This window comes from Hippopotamus amphibius, chromosome 1, assembly GCF_030028045.1.
Source record: "Hippopotamus amphibius kiboko isolate mHipAmp2 chromosome 1, mHipAmp2.hap2, whole genome shotgun sequence".
Taxonomy (NCBI): Eukaryota; Metazoa; Chordata; class Mammalia; order Artiodactyla; family Hippopotamidae; genus Hippopotamus; species Hippopotamus amphibius.
In genome coordinates this window covers 31,542,566-31,554,539 of record NC_080186.1, presented here as the reverse complement: position 1 = coordinate 31,554,539, position 11,974 = coordinate 31,542,566, and the positions used below count along the sequence as shown (strand labels likewise).

The 11,974-nt window shown below is 45.1% G+C and overlaps 1 protein-coding gene across 4 annotated transcripts in view; it reads right to left on the bottom strand.

Annotated features, from left to right (window-relative positions):
* Positions 1-2,963: 2,963 nt before the first annotated feature.
* MACF1 (microtubule actin crosslinking factor 1) overlaps positions 2,964-11,974 on the bottom strand; it is a 304,215-nt gene continuing 295,204 nt past the window's right edge. For 3 of the 4 annotated variants that reach the window (XM_057706161.1, XM_057706146.1, XM_057706154.1), the window contains 4 exons: positions 8,585-8,796; positions 7,955-8,065; positions 5,276-5,405; positions 2,964-4,424 (listed from right to left, as the gene is read on the bottom strand). In XM_057706161.1, the coding sequence (XP_057562144.1) occupies positions 4,168-4,424; positions 5,276-5,405; positions 7,955-8,065; positions 8,585-8,796 (710 nt within the window). In that variant the 3' untranslated portion in view covers positions 2,964-4,167. The remainder of the gene's footprint in view (positions 4,425-5,275; positions 5,406-7,954; positions 8,066-8,584; positions 8,797-11,974) is intronic. The other variant, XM_057706170.1, reaches the window with a different exon arrangement.

Here is an 11,974-nt window from a genome sequence, read left to right as displayed (position 1 = left end):
CCGCCTCCTGCCTCCCGCCTCCCGCCGGTCAAGGGGCTCTGGTGCCCTTCCTGAGCCTTTGCGCATCTTAATTGTCATGGCCCTCGGTTCCTCGCGAGAGAAGGCCCCTCACGGAAACTCCTCGTTGACCAACCCCCTCTGCACAGCCTGCTCTTCCCTAGGCGCTATCTCGCCGCATTTATTCACTTACGGTTAAGGGGTTAAGGTGCTGTGCTGGGGGGAAGAGACACAGACTGAGCTCTGAAGGCTGGAAGGAGTTGGTTGCGATGAAGGAAAGGTCGGTGGGAGGAGGGTTCCAGGCAGAGGAAATAGCTCGTGTGAAGGCCCAGACTCCAAGGAGCATGACAATGGCAGGTGACAATTAGCACTGCCCATGTGCCAGCCATGTCTGTATCATTTCTTTCATGCGCACACGTTGTTACAGGGTAGATACGTTAACCGGCACCCCGCCCCACCTCATTTAACAGATGAGGAGACTGGGGCACACAGGGGTTAAGGGACTTCCCTCAGGTCACACAACACTGGAGCTGGGCTGCAGCAGGTGGACACATGCAGGAGAGCTGTTCAGTGGAGGCTGCAGAGCCTGGGGGGCAAATAGCCAGGTGAGGGCTCTGGACAGCAACAGATGGTTATCGCGCCCCAATGTGGGTTCAAGATTAAACTTCAGAAGAAAGGTATGATGGCCAATAAAATTCACAGCTCCCCAAGATCGCTTCAAACTTAAAAATTGTCAAATCTTAAATCCAATCATTCGCTGGTGCCTTAAATCCATGCCTAGTCTTCCTTTTACCCAACAGGCTGCTAAACCAGGATAAGAATGCTACAGATTAGCCATTGAAAGTGCCCAAGGCAAGACCAGAGCCTGGAAGCAGAGGGGACTATGGATTGTAGGGAGGGAGATTGGAGTCAGGGCCCACAGTTGGAGGCAGGTACAGTAATGGGAGGGCGGGAAGGAAGACAGTGGCCACAGGTGGAGGGCAGAGAACTCTGTTTAGGAGGCTGAATCCACAGGAGTTGGTGACTGCATGCAGAGGTAGGGGCAGAGTCAAGGGAGTATCCCCTTGTCAGACTTGGGTCAGGGTCTTTGAATCTCCTGCCCCCTTCACTGTCCCTGTCTATGTCCCTGGGCATCCCTCTACATTCCCCTTTGAGTCCACATCATATCACTGGGGGTCTCAGATCTAGCCTGTAATTCTGTGGTTATGTATTGTACAATACTGGCCTCCCAGCAAGACTGCAAGCAGCTCAGTGCTGGTCTGATTCTTAGAACAGAAATTATTTATCTCAATTTAGGATGAGTGGAGATGGCTGTGCTCTTTAAACAATGGCCTCACATTCCCATAAAACAGTGGTGCTGCCTTGTGCTGTGCCCTGAGCCAGACATGAAACTGAGCAGCTCCCTCCCTCTAGTGGCCCCCAGGGATCACCCCAGGGGTGACAGGTGAATATACAGTCTTTTTGAAGGCAGAACTGAGGCTGTGCTCTGACAGATGGGCCAGCAAAGTGCCTGAAAGGACAGAGGGAGTGGGGACAGGCGATCTGTGAGTGGGATCCTGGAACTCCTGGAGGGATCCGGCATGGGGAAGGTTTCTTGGAGAAAGTTGTGTCAAACAAGGGCTTCCCCAGCCACCTGGCAATTCTGTGACCTTGGGCAAGTTACTGAACCTCTCTCAGGCTGCCTCTCATCTATCACGAAGCCTCACGACTATAGGATTGTGATGGGAATTACATGAGAACGTACATCGAGCTCTTAGCACAGTGACTGGCACACAGTACTTGTTAGCTATTGTTATTCAAAGCCCCAGAATCTGCCCTCCTCTATCCTAGCAGACACCAAGTTTGCATTGTTTATCACAGAATTGCAATATTAACCCCTTTGCTGCCATCCCTACATTTCCCACATGGTCTTGCATACAGGTGTTCACTGAATGGATACACTTTCTGCATATTGCACTACTGAGCTTTATTGCAGACTGAGGGAAAACCTGAATTACTTGGTGAGAAAAACAAGTGACCATGGTCCAGACTTTAAGATGGAAGTCAAGCTCCTTTCAGCATGCTTCTGCAGCCAGGAGGCCTAGAGGGGGAGCAGAGATGGATGAACATACCACCCTACAAAGTTCTGGCAGCCTAAAGTTACTCAATTCCATGGAAAATTCCTTCAGATTCCATCAGGCTGCACATTGCTTTTAATCTGGATATTTGGCTTCAAACAGCTTTGGCAAACATATGTCCATCTTACCAAATTTCTGTATCACAAGGCGAGTAGGGCCTAAGGATCAAGAACACAGGTGGCTGATGGTGAACCCCTTACTTCTCAAGTTCTCTAGTTATTTCCTAGTCTAATTCCTGTCGTCAAAATTAGTTAATATTTGCCTGTTCTAATTACTAGAAAGCCAACCAGGGACTGGAGGGAACAGAACTGCCTGACTTGGATAGGGAGCCAAGGACTAGAGTCAAGGTCCACTTCTGCCATCTATTCATTGTGTGATCTCAGGTAGATCACTTTCTCACCCACTTTCCCATTCATTTCTCCTTCTGTAAAACAAAGGAGATAAGATTTGATGACCAATTTTGTTTCCACCTCTGAAATTCTATTCTACCATTTAACCAGTAATTTCAGCATACTGTGAGAAATTGGTCCCATTCTCTCAAATCCCAGGATCTGTGATTTCTAAAACAGAAATCTTCTTACATTGCATACTGGTTACTTGTTTAATGATGTAAGTGGGGCAGATAGCCCTACAGATTTACATTAACAACAGTCTGATTCTGTTTCCTTGTTAAATAAAATTAATGAGGATAAAATACACAAGAAAAATAATCTATTAATGAGCTCCACAATTTATCCAACAAAATATTTGGATCTGAGTAATTTGAAGTACCTAAAACACAATCATACCCCAGAATAATATGTTATATATAAGGTAATGGTTGAGAAGAAAAGCAGGAAATACAAAATATTTGTTACTGCAAGCAATTTTAATACAAAAGTGTCTTGTTTTTAAACAGTTCATTGGTAGAGCTTCAGTTTCTGCCTCAATTAAAACCAATTGAGATAATCACACAGCAACATGGTCGGAGCTGAAGAGCAGCTAAAAACCAGGAGCCCCAGACAGCCCCTCTTCATGATTGCTTGGTCAGTTGACTGAATTACGCACACACAAAAAAGACGGAAGCAAACGGGACTTGTTAACAAGTGTGCTGGTGAACTCCTTTAAAGGACGAGCGAGTGTTCTATGTCCACATTTTCAGAATAGGCTCGTGGAATTCATTTCTCAGTTTGTGGGAAGTTGATCGACCATTTTAAATAAATAGCAAAAAATGCTGATAAACAAATCTGTAATTCACGATGCCACCAAGGAGTCTCCCCTTGCCGACAGCCTGGGTCCTGGTGAGCACAGGAGTTATTGGTGGCAGGGCTGGATAGGAAGTTATGAACCAGGACTCTTAAAACCTCAATGTTCTGACGTTTTCTGAACAGTTACACTTACCCCTGAATTCTAGCAGCTATTTGTCCTTTAAACACCCAGTACTGAAACAGTATTCAAAGACAGTATTGCAATGAACTCCTTTTGCTGTATCATGTGCAAACATTACCTAGACGAGTTTCCCTCTCTTCAGCTAAAATCACACAATAAAAACAATGGAAAAAGCAGTCAGAAGTGCCCTCCCCTCAGTTCTTGCTAATTGAGGTGTCTGTGATTTACAAAAAAAGAGTTCCTTAAACACTGCAGGATTCTTATTTTTTTTAATATAATTTATCTTGCTGAGACAGCAAGTCAAGTTTATAAAGAAGATGCATTTAGGAATAATCCTAAAAGATAAAGCAGGTTTACAACCCTGCACCGCGCAGAAACCCTATTTAGAGGCTTTTTTTTTTTTTTTAATACACATTTGTATCTTGACCTTTTCACTTGTTTTTCTCCGATATTTCATTTCTGGGCCCCATCCATTACAGGGTTACCAGGAGGCAAATTTTATCTACATAAATATTCACATGAAAATAGTAAGTTACAAAAAGAAAAAAAAAAATAAGGCAGCTTCATAACACAATTATTCTTTTACACTTTTAACAATATAACTTCTCCCGTTCAGAATAAATATACACCCAATGTACGGAGCAGGATTCAAAGTGGACAGAGGCTTGGGGGTGCTTGTGCAGTGTTATCGCTTGGGACCCGGAGTCCTGGGGGAGGCAGTGGTGGTCTTCTTAGACATGGTGGGGATTTTGGAAGGCTTGTTTAGCCCTCTCCTGGAGTTGCCCTGGCCCCCTGCAGCGCTGCTCTCCGAAGTGTCTGAACAAGCAGACTGCGTCTCTAAGAGGTCAAAGTCAGAGGCATCGCTTCCTCGCCGGCTGCTGGCTCGACTCCCGGCCCGACTCCCAGCTCGACTCCCAGGGCGACTGGCTGACTTTTTAGGATCTGGAATTTAAGAATAAAGCAGCAGGCTTAAGAGAGACAGCACTGGAGGGGCGGGGTTGGGGGTGGGGAGAACAAGTGACCAGAGGCCGGGGTTCTGATCCTAATATCATCTGATATGCTGTGTGACCTCGGGCAAACCACAGCCTTTCTGAACCCCGGTCCTCTCACCTACATGGAAGTTGCTGAAACCTTTTCTGGCTTTGTGCTTCTACTCGAGAAGCATCCAGAGGATTAGAAACCAGCTTCTATCAGCAGCACTGTTACCTCACACGCCCCCATAGTGGAGCTGAGCAGGGCTGCCCCATGGCCTCGGCACGAAGGAGAGAGCCTGCTAGCTGCAGGGGCGGACTGAGAATGGGGGCGAAGGGAAGGCAAACAGAGAGCAGGAAATGGACGCCAAATCCCTAGGTTCCCACAAGGAACATCAACAGGTGAGCGGATGTGACCTTTCCCTGACTTTCTCAGCTCCCCACAGCAATAATAAACATGGGGTGTTGGAGAAATGACTAGCAAACTGCCAGGTCCATCACTGGACGGGCTTTTGAGGAAGGCCCCGCTTCAGGAGGCCCTTTCTTCCTTCTACATTCTCTCAAATGTGATCATTTCTGATCAAGAACAAGTGGTCTGGCTTTGGCTGTGGGAGCATCTGCTCTTAGAAGACAAGGTTCGAGCTAGTTGTACTGACAGGAGAAGAAGTTACGGTCAGCAGGAAATCCACAGGGCTGTCTTCCAGCATCACACCTCAGTGCTACTCTCATCATCTGCTCCTTGGGGAGCAGTGAAGCGCTGCTGAGAGGCTGCCATTCCCCTCACCCTCATCCTGGTGCAGAAGTGCCGGGGCAGGTACTTACCTGCCCGATTAGTTTTGGCACCTGTGGAGGCTGGGGAAGAACTATTGCTAGTATCACCAGCAAGGGATGTTCGACTCGAATGAAAAGTTGGTGTTGGTCGTTTCAACTTGCTGCCTGTTGATGGAATAACCTTAAAAAAAAAAAAAAAAAAAAAAAAAAAAAAAGTCATGTTTACTTGGTGAAATCTGTGCAGAAATCCCACTTTGAAAGGTCTACTTAAGCCCTCCTTATGTCTAATCAATTGAAAAGCCAATTAAAAGTCCAGGAAAACAAAGATTTATTTTGAAAGTGTCCTAGGTCATGTATTTTGAGGATTCCCAAAATAAAGTTTTCATGTCCCAATTAAAAGTTTTAAAATGTCTTCTAATACCTTTTATCTTACTGACAAATTTCTACTCAATATAAAAAAAATCCTCAAATGGTAAGATTATAGTAGTTATAACAAACAGAAACATGGTAAATAAGTAAAGGAAAAAAATCCAAATACTCCCAAGTATCAAAGTTTTGGGGTTAGAAATGTGACATATGAGTTCTAACCCCAAATATTTAACTTGGAGATCCAAATATTACTTTAATCCCTACTAGATAGATGCAGTAACTTCAGTCAAGTAAAGATGTATTTCCTCAATGGTAGAATGTGCATTAAATTACTTTACTTGATCAAATAAATGATTAGGGAAAGCACACAAGAGTGGGCCTGTGATATCAGGAACAAGAATCTGAACGAGAGGCCAGAAGACCTGGGCTTGGGTCTGGGCTCTTGGCTTACCTAAATTGGCATCTGTGCCTTCACTTCTCCCTCTGGAAACCAGGGAAGGATCCTGCCTCTCCAATCCCACCACCCTCCCTCTCGTTCAGTCTACCGCAGCCACACTGGCCTCATGGCTATTTCTCCAACAGCCCAGGAGGTTCCCTGTTTGTTGCCTGAATCTCCCTCGTTAAAGCATAAACTCCACAAAAGCAGGGACCTTGTTTTGTTCTGTCTCACACCCTTGGCACCTAATACCACGTCTGACACAGACTAGGGGCTCAATAAAAACTTGTTGAGTGAATAAGTCATGTGTAGAAGCACTTCCTAAACTGGAAAAGAGCTGGATAGATGTACAGTATCATTACTGCTACTGGTAGGAGCTCCGTTTCCTGTTTGAGTGTATGTTTTTGAAAAAACTTAATTTGGAGAAAGAATATGTTAAATCTGTTTTAAGTATCACTCATGCCACAGCATGCTATTCTAAATTTTTCTTTGAAAGCAATGGTGTAAATTGTTTTCCAGGACTTTTAAGATGTTTATACAAAAAGAAGAGTAAAGCAACCCATTTCATTGTGTTTTTGTATCTTTAATTTATAAAGAAAGAGCAAAAGCGACAGAGAGGGATTAACATTCCAGCACAAACCCTCCTGGCCCACACAGGAGGAAGAGCACCAGTTTCAGAAGCTACTGCTGCTGGGAAGACGTGGCCCCAGAGATGCCGGGCTGGGCGTCCGCGTCAGGACACAGCCTGCAGAACACCAGTAGATAAGGAAAGATGAAACCTCGAAATGAAATGAAACCAAAGGTAAAAAACCTTAAGACAAAACAAAAAGGCTGATCTATCAGAATCCTATGAGAATGGGCACTTCATAATTAAAATTTTTAAAATTTTAGAACTTTTGAGACTTTCATGAAACTGGAGCCATTAAAGACGAAGAAAAGCAGGATAAGCAGGTAGAATTGTGGGGTTTTAGTGTCAGTGCGTCCCCAGATCATGGTCTAAGCCAGATGTATTTGTGAATTGGAGTTTTAGCTCAGAGCTGGATGAATCTCAAAGCAGCAAGTCCATTAACGGGCACTGGCTTCTTGTACCTCCTGCTTTCACTGGCTGAAGCTTTACATGACTAAAGGCAATGCTGCCTTTTGAGGCACAAGAACCCAATGTTTCCCAGCAGGAGCTAGAATGCAAGTTGCACTGCTATCAGACAAGCCGCTGGTCCATGTTTTATTTCTGAAACACTGCTCTTCCAATAGTACTCGTGCATTTTAATGACTGCACTTGAACATGCTTAATTGCTGGCATGTGTATTCAAATCAAGGCTATAGAAACCCAAGTGCCTAGGCCAAGGAATTCAGAAGCTAAAATCTGAGCCTCAGAGCAGTGTTCACTGATACTGTGCTTGGCTGAAGGAGGCGGCGCCCACACCTCCAACCAGTGTGGCAATACCAACCTCCCACCGGGATGTGGCTCCAGGCGGGGTGGGGGTGGGGGGCGCCAGCCACGCTTCTGTCCTAAGCAAAGACAGAACACTGTGGAACATGCACCGTCGTTGAATTTCAAGTGTTCATAACTCGCTTCTGTCAGATATGACATTTGGAGACTCCAAGAGGCCTGATTATAAACAATACTGATAAACAAATCACCACGAATGACCACTGTTTATCACCATGAACAAATATCATTCTAAAGACTGTTAGGAAGTTGTTAAACAATCCAGGCTTAGGCATCTCTTATTTATCTCCAATTTTGGTGAATCCGAGTTAGAAACCCCTGAAAGACACTGGATGAGATGAATCAGCTGTGAGAGCAAGCACCACAGAGATGGAGAAGAGCACGGACTCGTGTCAGGAAGAAGAGCTGGTCAAGTCCTCGGCATTCGCGAGGCCTGGTCTTGACTGTGTCCTTAGTCAGCAAAGCCATACTCTACCTCGGGGCTGGGCAGCTGGAGGTCAGGATAGTGGCTGTCCCTGACAGGGGTGCCAGCTTTACTGTTTACCAACCAGGGTTTGTCATAACAGCGAGAGAGCTGAAGTGGAGTCTGTGAAACGGAAATCCAAAGGGAAGGACGGAAATAATTGAAAATGGAACAGAAAGGGAGCAAATTGGGAACATAAAAAAAATAAATAGAAGACACTAAATTTTAAAGAAACAGAACACAAAATAAAATGCGCATCAGTCCAACGGGATGAGAGGGACCAGGCAGAAAGGCAAGAGCATTCTCCATCCATAGCCCATCTTAACCAAAAACTTCTCTGTTAGCTCCAACTGCACAGACAGTGCCTGGACTTTCAAGATCAGTATCTCCGGATGGGCTCGAACTCAAAATGGGAATGTGTGGAAAGAAGCGTTTTGGACCTAACGACCTGGGTTCCTATTTAACAAGGTCCTCTGCAGTCATGTTAAAGGTCCGGATGTATGTGCCACTAGGGCCTGGCCAGCCTGGTCCGTATGTCTTCAAGTTCCTCTCCTCACTGGGGTCTTTCGGAGGCTACACTGAACAATGGACACCTGCAAAGCTGGGAGCGGGGAAGGAGGTCTCACTGCAGACTGCACGTACCTTGGTGCCACTGGCTGGGGTGGCTGGAGAAGACGGCATGGACGTACAGCTGTGGTTACTCTGACTAGCACTTGAGCTGGAGCGGGTAGGGGAGGCTGCCCGGGAAGATGGCTTGGACCGTCGACCTCGTGATCGGAAAGGGGTCATTCCCTGGGATGCCCCCTCAGGTAGGATGAATTTCTCTCTAAGTTCGATGTTAGTTCTACCTCGTGCTAAAAAAGGGAATAAACACACACATATACAATGACAGTTAACCTTGAAAAAAATATGTTTGATGATCAGACAGCTGCTTGACCCCATGATAACAGTTACATAATTTATGGTTTAGTACCATCTGTGGATTCTTTTAAAACAGGGATAAATTCATGATTTATCAGGCTTGTCATGATTCTTACCCACATTAACTAATAAGCCCCTTGCTTTGCTGTAATAAAGAAGTCTTTGTGTACAAAGCACCATCCCCTGCTGTGGTCATGATCTTGCCTTGCCACTGTCCCCTGGGGTCAAGAGAAAGCAGATGCGGCAGTTCACAAACCTCTGAGGTTAAATCAAAACCCCTCTTTTCTCCCTCATAGTACATGTGTACTTTTTGCTCAACTTTTGCAGGATACATGGTAATGAAATAGTAGAGAAAAACAGATCATTGAAATTGACGTCGCCTAGACTCTTCTATTTGAATTCAGTTGATAATAATCCCAAAGAAAGGGGTCCAGGAACTCAGGACAGTAAAAAGATCTGGACTGAATCATTAAGAAGTAAACATGTGGGAGGAGAGAGAGTGATCAAGACCATGCACAAAGCTTGCCAGTGAGAAACTGTTAAGTGAAAAGCTGAAAGCCATGAGAAGCTGAAGGCACAAGGCACACCTGCAGTGGAAGAGGGACGTCCAGCTGGAGAGTCTGGAAACAGCACTGAAGGTCAACAGTGCTGTCCCGGGGCTTCCTGGAGCCATTGGGCCAGAACCCCAAATCTGGATTCAGTCAGGAGATACCAAGTACAGCCAACACAAACATTAAATGTGAAAGACACTATGAATTGAAAAGAAATAATTCCGCTGGAACGTGTTCTTAAATTATTCCTCACTGAAAGGTGTTATTCCGCAATCACCTTCTGTCTCCTCACTCACCCCCAAGCTGCTCACTTTTTAGGATGTACCAGATAGACCTAAACAAACAGGACTTCTAGTAAAGCGTGGAAAAAGGGAACCATTATAAACAAAATATTTGTCATTCTTTCCTATATTAGATTTCTTACTTTGGCCAGAATCTGCAAGTTCCGAAAATCTCAGGTAACTGTGCCCACCCTCTCTCCTGCCCAGCCCCACGTCCTTAAGAAATCTGAGGAATCTTGGTAGAATCAGATTTTAAATCAGGTTGCATGAGCGTCCAAGCAGAGTGGTTCTAAATTCCTAAATCGAATCCAAATTCTTTTCAATACATTAAGTTGACATATATATCAAGTATCAGGTTAAAAGGACTAACTCGGATATCGAAACCTCTGAGATATAGTCCAGGCTCTGCCCCCAACTGGGATCCTTCCTGCTCTGGGCCTCTGTGTCCTCAGGCTCACTAGAGGTGATCAATCAGGCTGAATGATGTCTAAGAGTCCTTCCTTCTGGTCCCTGGAATGCTAAGCTGTCTCCTTCCCTCTCAGGCCCCAACAGATCATGCCCTTCAAGGTGCATTCCTTGGCCCTCTGTTCCCTACTCATCCATTTTCTGAACTCCAACACTTTCCTCAGTGCCTAATTCTCAAAAAGAATTTCCTTCAGCACTAACCGGGGAACTTCGGTAAGATGCCACATCACTAAACACTTATTCATCTTACGTTCGCTAAAGGGCCCAGCACAATGGTGGACACACAGCAAGCACTGAGATAACACTGACAAACGGAAATCATGACTCAGCTGAGGACTCTGACACCCCAAAAGAACTGTTTATGGCCCTAAACCATAAAGAACGTCAGATGTGTGGTTTAAACCCAGGAAAGATTTAACACTCTTCCAGAAAACAATACAGTGACACAAGAGGAAGACTGAAATGGCTCCGCAAATGAGAGCAATGAAATCTTAAATGTAATAATATAACGATAACACGTTCCTCATGCACTGTACAGTTTACAAAGTGTGATCACACGTAGTATCGCACTCGACTGTTATCAGCAACCAGTAAACATCCTCATGTCAGAGAAAGGAACTGAAGCATTCAGAGGCTGAGGTCAAGGGAAGCGGTGGCAGAACTAGGACCAGGACCAGTGTCGTGCACCTGAGCTGCCCTCTGCCCAGCCCCAGCTCCCTGCATCATCAGCTACACTAGCTCGTCCCACTCCAGCTTCCATCCCCACCACGCCACTGAAATCACTTTTGCCTCAGGCGGATGCTTTTAAACTGTAGAAAGTTTGAAATCTACAGAAAAGTACAAAGAATAAAAATTGCTGGGACTTCGCTGGTGGCGCAGTGGTTAAGAATCCGCCTGCCAATGCAGGGGACACGGGTTCGAGCCCTGCTCCGGGAAGATCCCACATGCCACGGAGGAACTAAGCCTATGCAACACAACTACTGTGCCCAAGTGCTGCAACTACTGAAGCCTGCGCGCCTAGAGCCCATGTTCCACAACAATGAGAAGCCTGAGCAGCACAGCGAAGAGGAGCCCCCAACTGCCGCAAATAGAGAGAGCCTGTGTGCAGCAACAAAGACCCGATGCAGCCGAAAAACAAACAACTTAAAAAAATTGCTTAATCTTAGGGGACAGCAGTATTAAAACGTTGGTGTCTTTATTCCTTTGCACAATCTGATGTATGTATAAATATAAAAGATACAAAAACATCAGCAACATTCCTCCATACTTGATGTGTATTGCACAAATTCAGCTAGCTGCAAAGTATTATTTTATCACATCGACATCAATTTATTTCACCAACCCTGTACTGTATTTTGTTCATAAGTTCTAAAACACTGCAAACAATGCTGTGACAAACTACTTGTAAAAAGTCTGTGTGCCCATCCACAATGACTTCCTTAGGATAAATTTCTACAAGTGGATTTGCTCGGGAGAAAGGATGCGCACTTAAGGTTTTCGATACTTGTCAACTGATCTACAAAATTTTATACCAATGTACACTCTCAAAAATAACGTATGAATGTATACAATTTACTTCACTCTGGCCAATGCTCTCTGTATTGAGAGTGTGTGTGTACATGTGTATGTGTCTGGTAAAAACCTGATAATTTGACAGGTAAAAACACCTCTCTGCTGTTGTCATTTGCACACAGAGGGGTTACTATTTTCTTCTTGAAACCCTCTCCTCCCTTGACTTCCAGGACCCCTGCTCTCCTGCCTCTCCTCCTTCTCCCAACTACTCTATCCCACCCCTTTCTTAAACGCTGATATTT